At 37.0% G+C, this 17,923-nt stretch overlaps 1 protein-coding gene across 11 annotated transcripts in view; it reads left to right on the top strand.

Annotated features, from left to right (window-relative positions):
* LOC106061562 (adenylate cyclase type 5-like) overlaps window positions 1-17,923 on the top strand; it is a 143,502-nt gene that overhangs the window by 106,305 nt on the left and 19,274 nt on the right. For all 11 annotated transcript variants that reach the window (XR_008774007.1, XM_056005964.1, XM_056005955.1 and 8 more), the window contains 3 exons: window positions 14,549-14,788; window positions 16,471-16,629; window positions 17,211-17,355. Coding sequence is in view for 10 of the 11 variants with exons in the window: in XM_056005964.1 (XP_055861939.1) it covers window positions 14,549-14,788; window positions 16,471-16,629; window positions 17,211-17,355 (544 nt within the window). In the remaining variant the exon portion in view is untranslated. The remainder of the gene's footprint in view (window positions 1-14,548; window positions 14,789-16,470; window positions 16,630-17,210; window positions 17,356-17,923) is intronic.

Here is a 17,923-nt window from a genome sequence, read left to right as displayed (position 1 = left end):
GTATTAATTTATGCCAATGATTTGTCTGGCTACACTTAAACATTTTCATATGGAATTTGTCTGGCTACATTTAAACACTCTCATTTGGACTTTGTCTGCCTACATTTAAACACTTTCATTTGGACTTTGTCTGCCTACATTTAAACACTTTCATTAGGACTTTGTCTGCCTACATTTAAACACTCTCATTTGGACTTTGTCTGGCTACATTTAAACACTTTCATTTGGAATTTGTCTGCCTACATTTAAACACTTTCATTTGGACTTTGTCTGGCCACATTTAAACACTCTCATTTGGACTTTGTCTGGCCACATTTAAACACTCTCATTTGGACTTTGTCTGCCTACATTTAAACGTTTCATTTGGAATTGGTCTGCCTACATTTAAACACTTTCATTTGGACTTTGTCTGCCTACATTTAAACACTTTCATTTGGACTTTGTCTGGCCACATTTAAACACTCTCATTTGGACTTTGTCTGCCTACATTTAAACACTCTCATTTGGACTTTGTCTGCCTACATTTAAACACTCTCATTTGGACTTTGTCTGCCTACATTTAAACACTTTCATTTGGACTTTGTCTGGCCACATTTAAACACTCTCATTTGGACTTTGTCTGCCTACATTTAAACACTTTCATTTGGACTTTGTCTGCCTACATTTAAACACTTTCATTAGGACTTTGTCTGCCTACATTTAAACACTCTCATTTGGACTTTGTCTGGCTACATTTAAACACTTTCATTTGGAATTTGTCTGCCTACATTTAAACACTTTCATTTGGACTTTGTCTGGCCACATTTAAACACTCTCATTTGGACTTTGTCTGGCCACATTTAAACACTCTCATTTGGACTTTGCCTTCATTTAAACGTTTCATTTGGAATTTGTCTGCCTACATTTAAACACTTTCATTTGGACTTTGTCTGCCTACATTTAAACACTTTCATTTGGACTTTGTCTGGCCACATTTAAACCCTCTCATTTGGACTTTGTCTGTCTACATTTAAACACTCTCATTTGGACTTTGTCTGCCTACATTTAAACACTCTCATTTGGACTTTGTCTGCCTACATTTAAACACTTTCATTTGGACTTTGTCTGGCCACATTTAAACACTCTCATTTGGACTTTGTCTGGCTACATTTAAACACTTTCATTTGGACTTTGTCTGGCTACATTTAAACACTTTCATTTGGACTTTGTCTGGCCACATTGAAACACTTTCATTTGGACTTTGTCTGGCTACATTTAAACACTTTCATTTGGAATTTGTCTGCCTACATTTAAACACTTTCATTTGGACTTTGTCTGCCTACATTTAAACACTCTCATTTGGACTTTGTCTGGCTACTTTTAAACACTTTCATTTGGACTTTGTCTGGCTACATTTAAACACTTTCATTTGGACTTTGTCTGGCCACATTGAAACACTTTCATTTGGACTTTGTCTGGCCACATTGAAACACTCTCATTTGGACTTTGTCTGGCCACATTGAAACACTTTTTATTTGAATCTTAACATTTTCAAATTCAGCCTTTAATTCCGAGACTTAAAAAAATGTTTATAATTGAGAACGCCATTTAGGCGGGAAGAGTCCATTATGAATCGCATATACTTTTCTTTGACTATTGGACGTGTCTGAGAGAGATTAATCGGGGGAAAGACTTGTGTCATAGAATGGGTTATCGATCTTTGGAAGTATAATACAACTGGGAGGTCTTAGGAAACAGGGGCCGTAAACTGACGACGGGGACGTCTTTGTTGAGACGGAAGTGCCGTCTTGATTAGCACTGTCCAGCGGTTGTTCCATCACGAGTCGTTTACCGCCACCGGTTGCCCCATTGACTTGGGATGGGGAGGGAGAGGTGGGACCATTGGCTATTTTTAGTTGCCCTACAGCAGTGTTCCCCCCCCCCTCCCTCATTTTCACCTCGCTGTTAGAACGGATATAAAGCATGGTCCTGTTGGTAGTGGCCGTGCTATCAATCAGTATCCGCCCCGGGGTAAGGGAGGAAATATGAGGAAAAAGGTTACGGGAGATTATGCACAAATGTCCGCTTAGCTTCTTGTTATAGCAAGATTAGTGATCTAGTCCCAGGGGCGTGGACACGTTGTTTGAAACAGGACCGAATACAGTCGGCGTCAACTAATAGCTACCTAAAAGACTTGACGCTAACGATAGGAACCAGCTTTCCTCTGCTTTTCTTTTGTGTCTAAAAAATTCATAAATTTTGAAAAAAAAATAATTTTTGTTTTCAAAAAAATGTTTTCCTGTTTTATTTTCTTGTTTTAAATCTTGAGTTCGTTTTCCGGAGTGTATTCTCAGCCATTCAATTATAAAACAATTTTCCTACAGCTTTTTTTTCTCTGTTCATTAATTCTCTGGAAGAAACTCCATTTCTGTCTTGTATTCTAATTCGCTTGTCTTGGAAACCAAAGAGATGTCAGAGTTTGTCTTGGAAACCAAAGAGAAGATGTCAGAGTTGTACCATTTTCATTTCTTTGTTTCTAGATAGTCACGTGACTACTACTTTGGCGAAAAGGCATTTCAAGTCATTTCTTTTTCAAGGGACACGTATTGACAGCAGCAGACTAATTACTGGCTGGCGCTTGACAGACCGTCACTTACTATGGAACCGAAAATAGTTTTTCCGACTTCACGTTGTGTTTGAATTTCTCCAGACGATTGGTTAAGCTCCAATGAATTAAGGTTATTTGCCGAATAAGGAGAGGGGAAGTCCTATTGCTGCAGCACTTAGTTTCTTAATGGCTCTGTTTGGATTCATCAAATAGACAAAGATCTAGACTCGACTCATCGCTAATTTTGGGATTTAATTAACATTTCGAGGAAAAAATACAAATGTATATACCTGGGCGTGATGGCCGAGTGGTAGAGCTGGGAATAGGAATTTCGGTTATTTTTATTACGTCATTGTGTCCACTCAATGGAGACCTGGCTTGTTCGAGAAAGTAAAGGCAGTCGGTCGTTGTGCTGGCCACGTTAACCGTCTGCCAAAGAAACAGATGACCTTTACATCATCTGCCCTATAAATGGCAAGGTTTGAAAAGGGAGGGGGGGGGGTAATTTACTTTTTACTATTAGACGATAGACAATTTGTAGCATCTTTCTTACCTTTCATCTAGATGTATGTGGTCAGGGTTTAATGAATAAAAAAAACGTATCAGTTTAAAACAACAACAACAACAACTACCAGGCAGGGCAATTACTCATCACGTCTGCATACACACTACATGCTCCAGCAAGCATACACACTACATGCTCCAGCAAGCATACACACTACATGCTCCAGCAAGCATACACACTACATGCTCCAGCAAGCATACACACTACATGCTCCAGCAAGCATACACACTACATGCTCCAGCAAGCTTACACACTACATGCTCCAGCAAGCATACAGACTACATGCTCCAGCAAGCATACACACTACATGCTCCAGCAAGCATACACACTACATGCTCCAGCAAGCATACACACTACATGCTCCAGCAAGCATACACACTACATGCTCCAGCAAGCTTACACACTACATGCTCCAGCAAGCATACACACTACATGCTCCAGCAAGCATACACACTACATGCTCCAGCAAGCATACACACTACATGCTCCAGCAAGCATACACACTACATGCTTCAGCAAGCTTACACACTACATGCTCCAGCAAGCTTACACACTACATGCTCCAGCAAGCATACACACTACATGCTCCAGCAAGCTTACACACTACATGCTCCAGCAAGCATACACACTACATGCTCCAGCAAGATTACACACTACATGCTCCAGCAAGCATACACACTACATGCTCCAGCAAGCATACACACTACATGCTCCAGCAAGCATACACACTACATGCTCCAGCAAGCTTACACACTACATGCTCCAGCAAGCATACACACTACATGCTCCAGCAAGCTTACACACTACATGCTCCAGCAAGCATACACACTACATGCTCCAGCAAGCATACACACTACATGCTCCAGCAAGATTACACACTACATGCTCCAGCAAGCATACACACTACATGCTCCAGCAAGCATACACACTACATGCTCCAGCAAGCTTACACACTACATGCTCCAGCAAGCATACACACTACATGCTCCAGCAAGATTACACACTACATGCTCCAGCAAGCATACACACTACATGCTCCAGCAAGCATACACACTACATGCTCCAGCAAGCATACACACTACATGCTCCAGCAAGATTACACACTACATGCTCCAGCAAGCATACACACTACATGCTCCAGCAAGCATACACACTACATGCTCCAGCAAGCTTACACACTACATGCTCCAGCAAGCATACACACTACATGCTCCAGCAAGCATACACACTACATGCTCCAGCAAGCATACACACTAGATGCTCCAGCAAGCATACACACTACATGCTCCAGCAAGCATACACACTACATGCTCCAGCAAGCATACACACTACATGCTCCAGCAAGCATACACACTACATGCTCCAGCAAGCATACACACTACATGCTCCAGCAAGCATACACACTACATGCTCCAGCAAGCTTACACACTACATGCTCCAGCAAGCATACACACTACATGCTCCAGCAAGCATACACACTACATGCTCCAGCAAGCATACACACTACATGCTCCAGCAAGCATACACACTACATGCTTCAGCAAGCTTACACACTACATGCTCCAGCAAGCATACACACTACATGCTCCAGCAAGCATACACACTACATGCTCCAGCAAGCATACACACTACATGCTCCAGCAAGCATACAGACTACATGCTCCAGCAAGCTTACACACTACATGCTCCAGCAAGCATACACTCTACATGCTCCAGCAAGCATACACACTACATGCTCCAGCAAGCATACACACTACATGCTCCAGCAAGCATACACACTACATGCTTCAGCAAGCTTACACACTACATGCTCCAGCAAGCATACACACTACATGCTCCAGCAAGCATACACACTACATGCTCCAGCAAGCATACACACTACATGCTTCAGCAAGCATACACACTACATGCTCCAGCAAGCATACACACTACATGCTCCAGCAAGCATACAGACTACATGCTCCAGCAAGCATACACACTACATGCTCCAGCAAGCATACACTCTACATGCTCCAGCAAGCATACACACTACATGCTCCAGCAAGCTTACACACTACATGCTCCAGCAAGCATACAGACTCAAGTATCAGACGACCTGCTGAGTTCTTCTTATTCCATGACGTACTTCCTAGTGTGTCTTGAATGTCTCCTACGTCCAGAGCACAAAGCTAGAGATTGTTATGTTTGACCGTTAGGGTCAAAGGCATGCTTCTATGTGTACTACGGGATTGTGTGTCAGTAGAAGTGTAAAGTAAGCCTTTATCTTGAATTTGTTTTCTTCTAAGCCTTCTTTTTAATTACATCCTTGACAAATAGTTCTTATAGACAAACAAAAACAACTATTAACAACATGAGTGTATCTTTGATCAAATGAAAACCTCTGGTTGTAGTTTTTTTTTCACCGATGTCTACTGTCTACCGATTATATGCGTCACTTAATTCTGATGTCTACAGATTATAGCCTATGCGTCACTTAATTCATAATTCTGATGTCTACTGTCTATATGCGTCACCTAATTCTGATATCCACTGTCTATATGCGTCACCTAATTATGATGTCTACTGTCTATATGCGTCACTTAATCCTTCCAAATATCTCTGCCATAGTTTCAATCCCTCCAAATATCTCTGTCATAGATTCAATCCCTCCAAATATCTGTCATAGATTCAATCCCTCCAAATATCTGTCATAGATTCAATCCCTCCAAATCTCTGTCATAGATTCAATCCCTCCAAATCTTTGTCATAGATTCAATCCCTCCAAATCTCTGTCATAGATTCAATCCCTCCAAATCTCTGTCATAGATTCAATCCCTCCAAATCTCTGTCATAGATTCAATCCTTATAAACATCTCTGGAAGTAATACAAAACATCTTTCTGAACATCTCTTCCTACTTTAATGTGTAGACTATAGACGAGTTGTAACATCTTTCTTCTCTTTTTGTTACGTTGTCTTGGCCTATTATATTGATGCCCTCGTGAACTTTTCCGATCAAATCTATTGCTGGCTTTGTAGAGTCCAACATGTTCTTAAAAGGGATGTCTGTAAATAGATAATGGATGAAATCTCTTGTACATTTCAACTGGGGGGGAGGGGGCTGTCCTAAAAGCACAGGGGGAAAAAGAGGGAGGAGGGCAGTCTTTATGGGATTGATACAGAGGGACATCAATAGTTTCCCTAAAGGTAACGGGGGGGGGGGTTGAACATAGATGTATAATTTTGTATAAAGAGTGAGACCTTGAACATGAGTAGATCTGTATCAAAATCCTTGTGGACCAGTGTTCAATTCCTGGTTGAGAGTATTGAAAAATTAGATTTATACTTCTTATGAAAAAACTATTTCAATAATATTTAAAGACAATCAGACAATACAAATAATATGTTTTAAAATAAAACGCTTAAAAACGTGAGGAAGAGTGAAAGAAAGATACAGAGTGAGTGAGTTAATAGTTTATTTTTTTATTTTTATATATATATTCCTTTAACCTAGTACATTTTCCATGTAAAAACACAATTAATTACGATTAATTGAATAACTAATTGGTTGATAGTATAGTTGAGTCACTTATTGTCATCAAGCACAATAAGATGATGATTGGGTGAGTAGAAATGGTCGATCATTCGATTGCAAAATGCAAACCTCGAAGAAACAGAGTGAGTGGATATAAGCGTTGTAGAACTCAATCCTAGACATCGAGATTGGAAGTCCAGTTCAAAGGAATAGTTGGGTTCAATTCCCATAGACGGATCACTCTACACGTTATTGACGCTCTATTAGAAACTGCTTGAAAAGTTACTAAGTGGCCAACAGGTCAAAGTACTATTACGCTATTTTGATGATCTAAGCAGAACAGATGGCCCTAAAAGAAAGCTAAATCATATTTTATTTTTACATTTGAAACTCACAAGGAAAAAAAAGATTAATGTTGATGTTTTTTTTTTTTCTTTTCGATCTAATGTTTACGGTCCAGTGAAGACTCCATCCACGAAGCTATAATTTTTTTTTTCAAATTATCACTTTTTTTATATGTCTTAATTCAAATGTATTCAACGCAAGTGTTGTCATGGCGGAAACAACGGAAATGCAATAGTGAGTTTTTTCTGGGGTTTTTTAACGTTAAAAAAAGAGACTACTTTTTCTTTTAGTTAACACACATTTCGTCTCAGCACATGTGTTGGATGTTGTTGTGTTTCTGTTCATTCTCCTCTAATATATTTTTCTCCTTAAGATTATCATAAAGTAGTTTGATTTTATTTTTTAAATAAGTTTCAGTTTCCTGAAGAAAGCCGAGTTGGTTTTGAGCTTTTTGTCTGACCAACTGTCAGTTCGACTGACATGTTCATATCTTAAAAAGTAAAAGCGTTATTTAAAATGTAATTTCCAGAAGGGATTAAGGATTCTTGTATTATTCCCATGGCTCATGTCTTCCCTCGTTCAATAGAGCTGAACAGTTATAGCAATAAATCCAAACCCAAACCTGACTCATCTTGGATTAATAACTATCCAACTCAAGGAAACTCCGTGTTACTTTTTATTCGATGACTTTGTACAGAAACATGGACACGAAGGTATGTGTTATTCACAAACTCCTTGTTGGCCCCTAGCTGGCATTCGTAATCACTCATTATGTCATACAAGAACACCCACTTCATCCCATTCAGTAACAATTCATCGCATAGTAACTGGACATTAATATCCTAAACAGATGGTGTAACAGTAACACGAGAATCTTGATGATTTTGTTGTGGTTGAAGTTGTTTTAAACAGGTGCAACGGTGTTATAGAGTATGTATGTGTGTGTTTCTAAGGTGACGGTGAGAAGAGGCTAGCGATTGGTTGTGAATGATGCAACATAGGTGACATTGTCGTCATTTGGTCTTAGTTAGGACAGACGACTCCAGACGTGAGACTGAAAGGTTGTGCTATTTTAGTGAATTAGATTTTCATAAAAAAATACTATTACTCAAGTCTAGTACATTTAATTTATCTCGGATCAAGTTGATTTTGTCTATATTATAAATAAACTTATATTTAGTATTGTACTTTAGGAAGTTATTCCAAGTTTTATTTGTTAAAATACATTACGCCTACAGTGGTTTAGTAGTCTACCAGCAGTTTGGTGCTACAATGCAATGACTGTCCTACGGATTCCTTGACTTTGGTTACAATTCTTCTATTCAAATCAAAACTTCATGGAACCTGCTTGGACGCTGATCTCAAAAAACGGCTCTAACAATTTCCTTGAGATATTAACTGTATCTCTCTAAGAATTACTAGCTCCTTGGTCACCCGGGAAAAACTCTAGTTTGACGGTTATAATTTTTTAAAGTATAAAAGAAAGAAATTTAAATTTGGCTATATATTGGAGTAAAATAAACAGCTCGTAGTCAGCCGAAGTTTACCGATAAATTAGTTGTTTATTAAATTCAAAGTTGCTTAAAGTTTATTAATAGATTATCGAAGCTTAAGATCTTAAGAGTTCAAAATCAGATACGTGTAATGAAGGTACCAATAATAAGCCTTATTGCTATTTTATAGGCCTACCTTATGCCCGCTGGCCTAATGAGTAGAATCTGATGTAGGAAGCTGATGGTGTGAAAATCACGAGTTCGATACCCAGTTTGAGCTAATAATTTTTTTAACTAATATATTTTTTTTAATTAATATATTTTTTTTTCTTTAAGTTGTATAATGTGGTATTGTCTTTTTTTTAATGTATTTTTAAATGTTGTTGTTTTATCACCACGCCCTCTAATTTTGTTACACTGTAATGTTACAACTTTCTCAGTCTATTGTATCATTTTTATATGTACTACTGTAATACATTAGAAAAAAAATTCAATAGGAATCTTGGCCAATGTTCCTATATATTAAAAAAGTTCTCGTTTGACCAGAAACATATCACGAACACAAAGTAACTTTATATGTATATATTTATGGCAAACATAGACATATATATTTACACACACGCGTGCACACACACAGACATCAGCATCTATGAACTGGTATTTCTTTTTGTTTTAAAAACTGTATATACATATATCTTATGACAAATCTATATATGTATTTATGATCTGACATTTTTATTCTTTATTTTTTATGCTTTAATTTGATCTAATTATTTTATTCGACACCATGAAACACAGTGATTATTGCTTCCTAGTTTTTGGTTATCGAATTTCTTGTCTCGATATTGAAGGTGTCATTCAATTGTCATTTATATGTCACATTTGTCATTTGAGATCACGATGTCCTGATTCTTTCTACAATCTCAGTTATATTTTGTTTTATATAATCCTATATTTCACCATTAATTCTATGTCCTTGGTGTTCGTTTACATTGTTACATTTGTGTTACTGTTGTTGAGGCAATATAATTGAAATAATAATATAAGAGAGATATCAATACAGGTGAGGATAACTTGCGAGAGATAATACAAGTGAGATAACAAAGACAAGATAATTTTAAAAATAAGCTGTGTTTGAGACATTTTGTTTGAGCGTCGTAATTTTGAATTGAAAAGCGAATGAACAGCTACGATCAAATGAACACGTGATGTTTGCTTTTTTTATTCTGACACCTTAGTGCAAGATTTGAAAAATAAAAAGTTATATGTTTACTCACTCTATATCTCGTGCTCTGCATTATACTCGCACTTTATCTTGCATCTGTCTTGAACTTGCCTTTCTCTTGCCTTTGTCACGTTCATGTCTTGTACTGACTCTATATATGACTTTGTCACGTTCATGTTGTGTACTGACTCTATACATGACTTGTCACGTTCATGTTGTGTACTGACTCTATACATGACTTTGTCACGTTCATGTCTTGTACTGACTCTATATATAACTTTGTCACGTTCATGTCTTGTACTGACTCTATATATGACTTTGTCACGTTCATGTTGTGTACTGACTCTATATATGACTTTGTCACGTTCATGTTGTGTACTGACTCTATATATGACTTTGTCACGTTCATGTTGTGTACAGACTCTATATATGACTTTGTCACGTTCATGTCTTGTACTGATTCTATACATGACTTTGTCACGTTCATGTCTTGTACTGACTCTATATATAACTTTATCACGTTCATGTCTTGTACTGACTCTATATATGATTTTGTCACGTTCATGTTGTGTACTGACTCTATATATGACTTTGTCACGTTCATGTTGTGTACTGACTCTATACATGACTTTGTCACGTTCATGTCTTGTACTGACTCTATATATAACTTTGTCACGTTCATGTTGTGTACTGACTCTATATATGACTTTGTCACGTTCATGTTGTGTACTGACTCTATATATGACTTTGTCACGTTCATGTTGTGTACTGACTCTATATATGACTTTATCACGTTCATGTTGTGTACTGACTCTATACATGACTTTGTCACGTTCATGTCTTGTACTGACTCTATATATAACTTTGTCACGTTCATGTTGTGTACTGACTCTATATATGACTTTGTCACGTTCATGTTGTGTACTGACTCTATATACGACTTTTGTCACGTTCATGTCTTGTACTGACTGTATATATGACTTTTGTCACGTTCATGTCTTGTACTGACTGTATATATGACTTTTGTCACGTTCATGTCTTGTACTGACTGTATATATGACTTTGTCACGTTCATGTCTTGTACTGACTCTATATATGACTTTGTCACGTTCACGTTGTGTACTGACTCTATATATGACTTTGTCACGTTCACGTCTTGTACTGACTCTATATATGAATTTGTTACGTTCATGTCTTGTACTGACTCTATATATGACTTTGTTACGTTCATGTCTTGTACTGACACTATATATATATCTTTGTCACGTTCATGACTGTATATATGACTTTGTTACGTTCATGTCTTGCACTGACTGTATATATGACTTTGTCACGTTCACGTCTTGTGCTGACTGTATATATGACTTTGTCACGTTCACGTCTTGTGCTGACTGTATATATGACTTTGTCACGTTCACGTCTTGTGTTGACTGTATATATGACTTTGTCACGTTCATGTTGTGTACTGACTCTATATATGACTTTTGTCACGTTCAGGTTTGTATGACTCTATATATGACTTTGTCACGTTCACGTCTTGTGCTGACTGTATTTATGACTTTGTCACGCACGTTCATGTTGTGTACTGACTCTATATATGACTTTTATCACGTTCATTTCTTGTACTGACTCTATATATGACTTTTGTCACGTTCATGTCTTGTACTGACTCTATATATGACTTTGTCTCGTTCACGTCTTGTGCTGACTGTATATATGACTTTGTCACGTTCATGTCTTGTACTGACTCTATATATGACTTTGTCACGTTCATGTTGTGTACTGACTCTATACATGACTTGTCACGTTCATGTTGTGTACTGACTCTATACATGACTTTGTCACGTTCATGTCTTGTACTGACTCTATATATAACTTTGTCACGTTCATGTCTTGTACTGACTCTATATATGACTTTGTCACGTTCATGTTGTGTACTGACTCTATATATGACTTTGTCACGTTCATGTTGTGTACTGACTCTATATATGACTTTGTCACGTTCATGTTGTGTACTGACTCTATATATGACTTTGTCACGTTCATGTCTTGTACTGATTCTATACATGACTTTGTCACGTTCATGTCTTGTACTGACTCTATATATAACTTTATCACGTTCATGTCTTGTACTGACTCTATATATATCTTTGTCACGTTCATGACTGTATATATGACTTTGTTACGTTCATGTCTTGCACTGACTGTATATATGACTTTGTCACGTTCACGTCTTGTGTTGACTGTATATATGACTTTGTCACGTTCATGTCTTGTACTGACTCTATATATGACTTTGTTACGTTCATGTCTTGTACTGACTCTATATATGACTTTGTCACGTCCTTTGTATTTCTCTTGCCCCTGACTTGTACTGACTCTATATATGACTTTGTCACGTTCATGTCTTGTACTGACTCTATATATGACTTTTCATGTTCATGTCTTGTACTGACTCTATATATGACTTTATCACGTCCTTTGTATTTCTCTTGCCCCTGTACTGGGAACGTTAATAAAGAAAACAATGGTTGGACCCTTTTACTTTTTTCTACATATAATTAAACAAACCTTTTTTTTTTTCAACATACTTAATATACATTTCTTAAGTATTACAAACTAACAATACAATTCTCGTTATTCATTTAAATCAGCTCTCTACAGGAAACAACAATGTATACAGCAATTTCCTGTGTACTTTTAAAAGACCAGAAACCTAGCTTTCAAATACAGACAAGGAATTGACAATCTTTGATAGGATTATTGTTTACAAATGAATTTCATGAGTTTAATCTGGGCATCGATTTATTATTTGATCCTGGTTGAACAAAATGTATTTCGAAGTTAAAATATTTGGTAGAGTCTGTATGAGGGATTGTGGGGATCCAAGTCCTAATATTTAGAGTTTGTAGACTTTGTTTTTTAATATGGCATAACACATTTCCAGGTCCAGCTCCAGTAACGTAACATACGATACATTTACTGTCAGCAACTTTTCAATCAAAGAAAGACCATCGAAGTCCTCACATTCTGCTGAATCAACCCCCTACCCCCAAACGTTGTAACCTCGTGCATTATGTCCACCATCCATTACGTAATTCTGTTGTAAATAAAAGCAAGTGTAACGGTGGCAGCAGAATGTTATCAGACATACAGGCAATAGTTTGAATATTACTGTTACTATGGTCTTACTTGTCTGATGCATACATGCATACAATCAGGGCCGCCGATACCTATTGTGCAATGTGTGCATTGCACGCATGTGGCCAACTTTAGGGGGCGGCCAAATCATTGTTCCAAGGTTACTTTTTAAAAAATATTAGTTAATTTTTTTTAAATTACTTAAATATTTTAAATAAATTTTAATCCTTCAATTATCCTTTGAAAATATAAACGATATTCGTACATAAGAAATTATTTTGGAAACTAGAACAAAAAATAGAGCAGCGATTCCCACAGGTTTTTCCTTAAGCGCCTACTCATTTCTAGCCTTGAATTTTCGCGGGTTGTTTGAAATATTTGTTCTGAGTCGAATAGCCCGCATTTTCACTTGGGGGAGGGCGCTATTTCCTGTTATTTGTAGGGGGAGAAGGCGCAAAGGGCTGACAAAAAGGTATTCTGGAGTGCGTGTGTTTCCTAGGCGGCAATGAGAAGAGGTTAAGCGATTGATCGGTGGTTATGCAGAGACAATGATGAAATTAACGTATTTAGTGCAAATTAGAGACGATCTTAAGACATGAAAGAGTGAAGATTTTTTTGTTTTGCTGTGAGCTAGATTTTGTTTAAATATCAGTTTATTTCATTACTAGATACAATAAACATGCATATATATGTAACCCTGCCGGAACAAGTAAAACAATGGACGTGCGGGATACGAGGCCTTCATCATTTCACATACCCGGGTGGTGAAACACTGCCTTACTATGTTTTATTTCAAGTCATTGTATAAGTATTACTTTGTATTAAACTCAAGAAAAATATTCAGCGCTGAGTTGCTTCATTTGTTGGATAAATTTTTAGGCAACTGACTCCGTGTATGTCAGATGATTGTGTGTACAATGCACATCTCTCTAAAATACAATCGTGATCATTTTTATGAAAGTGTACAGAACGTTGAGAACGTCCCTATGTCAATGGCTTTTGTAGTTCGAGCTTTTTTTTTTTTCAGATTATGCTTTAACTTACAATAACAAACAAGTTAACATATCCACGTCCAGACAATATAACACTGTTGAGCAGTCAAAGTTATCGAGAAATTGTATATAGATCATGATCATTTACACTGTTCATTGTAATATACCTGCCGCAGCTCATGAATTATAAATTTACCGTCGCAAATACAGGAGCATAAGCGAATATACAGAACGAGATCAGTTTTGAATGTTGATCTCAAAGACTCAAGATCTCAGATTTCTGAATGCACGTAACTACGGAATTGTTCCAAGTCAATCATTCAGAGTTGTACTTGAGGAATACAACAACTGTGCGAATATGAAAGGAAAAAATGGAATGGTCTACAAAAAAAAGGGCACGTTTGGAAAAGGGTCCAGCTCAGTCTTAAGGAATTTTTTTTTCTAGAAAAAAGGGGGGTTAGGAGGCGGCATTTTTTAATTTCGCACTTAGGTGGCCACAACCCTCGCGGCGGCCCTGTTGCCAATACGACTCCACAATTGAAATACTTTTTAATCTATTGAAGGTTCGGAAATAGGTTCATTTAACTCGGTTTCCTGCAGATAAGACTCTGGTGAGAGACTCTATTTAAATATTTTTGAGTTTGATTGAACTGTATGGTTGACTTGTGTTGCTTTTCTCTTTCTCAGCATTCTCTTCGCAGACATCTGTGGCTTCACCGCCTTGTCCTCTACTTGCACTGCCCAAGAGCTGGTGCAGCTCCTGAACGAACTCTACGCCCGCTTCGACACCCTGGCAACCCAGAACCACTGCCTGCGGATCAAGCTTCTCGGGGACTGCTACTACTGTGTCAGCGGCATGCCAGAGCCCAGGCGAGACCACGCCCATTGTGCCGTTGAGATGGGCCTGGACATGGTGGAGGCTATAACGTAAGTTTAGGGTCTAGAGAAGAAGGTCACGTGACGTGTTTTACCCTCTAGTGAACTATGTGTTACCTCTTTAGTGTAGAGCGTTACATTGAGTGTCGAGCGACCCAGGTTCTCTTCTATCACTGCATCATCGTTTTAGTTGAGTTTGTTCCACTTAATAATGGTTTTGTTTTATTATTATTATTATTATTATTATATTATTTTATTAAAAAACATCATAGGCTACGTTTGTAAAGGCTACACTTAGGAAAGATCATAATAATAATAGAGATAAAGTTTCCTTTTGAGGCATCAAGTCTCATACATTTTACCTTTTGCGTTGGCCAATAGTTCAAACTAATTTTGTTGAGCCAGTTCATCAGTCCGTTCACATTGCTTTCAGTTACCATTTTTTTTCAGTTACCATTGCTTTCAGTTACCATTGCTTTCAGTTACCATTGCTTTCAGTTACCATTGCTTTCAGTTACCATTGCTTTCAGTTACCATTGCTTTCAGTTACCATTGCTTTCAGTTACCATTGCTTTCAGTTACCATTGCTTTCAGTTACCATTGCTTTCAGTTACCATTGCTTTCAGTTACCATTGCTTTCAGTTACCATTGCTTTCGTTAACTGATATTTGAAATGCTATTTGCATTAATTTGCTAAAAATTCCTATGTGTTTTTTTTTTTGTCAAGTCAAATCAATCCTAAACGACAAGGAACAATGGCTCCCTCATCTTCTGTGTTGACAACTTCTAATTTCATTCCTGTCTGATTTAATGAATGCGAAGTTGGTTTATTTTGAACTTTTCCCTTTTGAAGTTGCGAGTCAGTTACAAGTGAACTCTGTGCTCGTGTACTGATCTGCTGATATTGCGGGGACACGAGACAGACGATGGACTAGATAGCCGCACTTAGTAACAGCCGTGCACTAGCATTCTGGCTTGTCTAGCCGGGTAATCTCACTTCCCCTCTCCCAAAAAGTGTGCCATGTCCGGACGTCATAACGTCTGCTGGATGTCAATATGTCAGCCTGCTTTATCATCTGCCTGGCACTTGTTGTCTGCCTCCACTTATTTGTCAACATTATTTGCCTGTTTCTTGATTGTCTTGGGAAGCATTCGATAATTTTTAATGCTAAATGATTTTGAAAAGATCAACAAGTGTAATCCTCCTGTAGGCTAACAATGTCACCTGTCATCTATTACACAGATCAAGACTATGATGCAGACTAGATTTATCTGTTCTTATATTTCATTCTTGATTGTTAACTCTTGTTGTTCATATCTTCCTGTGTTCATATCAATTTCTAAGCTCAATTTGATTTTAATCTAGTTTATCTAATCTACATCTAGTCTACAATCTAGTGTACATCTACATCTAGTCCTACATCTACATCAAGTCTACATCTATAAGATAGTCCGGAGTGCATACCAAATGACCAGGCAGGCATCTTGACTTCATTAAATTAGATATGAATTTTTCTTGACTATATTTATATGAGTGTTTTGAATTTATATTTATATGAGTGTTTTGAATGTATAATTTATCAATTTACACAACTAATTGATTGGGCTAGTTTTCATAATATAATTACAGAATCTCTTTGACGCATCTTGCTATTATGATAGCAATAAAGTTATCTCAATATCTTAGTAACCTTTTGTCCACACCAGCTTGTTATGTTTGATTATGTTTCCAGTTTAGTACGAGATTTAACTGGTGTTAATGTCAACATGAGAGTGGGAATCCATTCAGGCCGTGTTCACTGTGGTGTCCTAGGACTTTATAAATGGCAGTTTGATGTCTGGTCTAATGACGTGACCTTGGCCAATCACATGGAGAGTGGAGGACTTCCAGGGTAAGGTTACAAAATGTTTTCTCTGTACTTTGATCATTTATTGGCATTTCATTACCTTGAAAGTTTTGGTGGCTCCTATTCTCAAAAGTATTGGTACCCATCACCCCCCCCCCCAATGAAACCATTTTCCATTTTCTTGTTTCACATTTAAAAAAAAAAAAAATTTTTTATTTCACCAAATGTACAGCCGCCATATTTGTTGATATTTTCTCTTGCCTCCATATGTTATGATCTCAATATGAAGCTCTTGCACCATAACTATGTGACTAACTACTTTTGTAACACAACTTGATTCATATTCCAGACTGTCTCAATAATGTTGTAGTGAATATTGCATTTATAATTGTTAAACTTCATATAGAAACAGGAAATGTGTTTTAAAAAATACACCTAGCTGTATGAAAACGTTTTCAGATTAGTTTTGCCTTTTTTAAGTTCTTGAGAGTACATTATATTTGTTAACACTACTATATCAATAAAATTATTATTATTACTAAATTCTTTTATTCTCCCATTATTAGTAGGAAGTGACTTTTAAAATATTTCTTTTTTAAAACAATAACATCCAATATTCTGTTTAGTCATGTGCACATCAGCGCAGCAACCAAGGAATATCTTAATGGTGACTATGATGTGGTACCAGGAAAAGGATCAACAAGAGATTCTTACCTGAAGAAACTTGGTATTGAAACTTATTTAGTCAAAACTGATACCAGGAGATATAAAGTAAGTCAGATTTTATTAGGAAAAATTTTTATTTGTTTCTTCACAATTTTTTTTTCACAAAAATCTGTTTTTACAATTCCTCTTTTCAGGTTGCTAACTCTTAATCAGGTCAAAAAACAAAGAGTGCATCCTTGGTGGGTGGACACATTTCTTGAAAATGGCTTTAACAATTTTCCTAGAAGTTTGACTAGTTAATAGGCCACACTGGGAAAACTTTAGTTTGACTGTTATAATCCTTAAAATTATAATAAAATGTAAATTTGGTCAGAGGTCTAGATATTTTTATCTTGAACAGATAATGCTAATGCCTTGGATTAAGTTCTTTTGGCAGTTATAAATGAAAGAATTCACTCTTTTTACAATACCTCTATTCAAGTCCCTTCATGAAGGAATCTGGATGGCTGGTCAGGTAGCTTATTTCAAAAACAACTATAACGATTTTTCTAGAAATTAAACAGGTGATGTATAATGCTGAGAAAAAGGTTACTAGGTCATTGGCTACACCGGGACAACTCTAGTTTGACTAGTCATTGGCTACACTGGGACAACTCTAGTTTGACTAGGTCAT

This window comes from Biomphalaria glabrata, chromosome 1, assembly GCF_947242115.1.
Source record: "Biomphalaria glabrata chromosome 1, xgBioGlab47.1, whole genome shotgun sequence".
Taxonomy (NCBI): Eukaryota; Metazoa; Mollusca; class Gastropoda; family Planorbidae; genus Biomphalaria; species Biomphalaria glabrata.
Note: the sequence above shows the minus strand (reverse complement) of the source record. Positions and strands in the feature narration are given on the sequence as shown.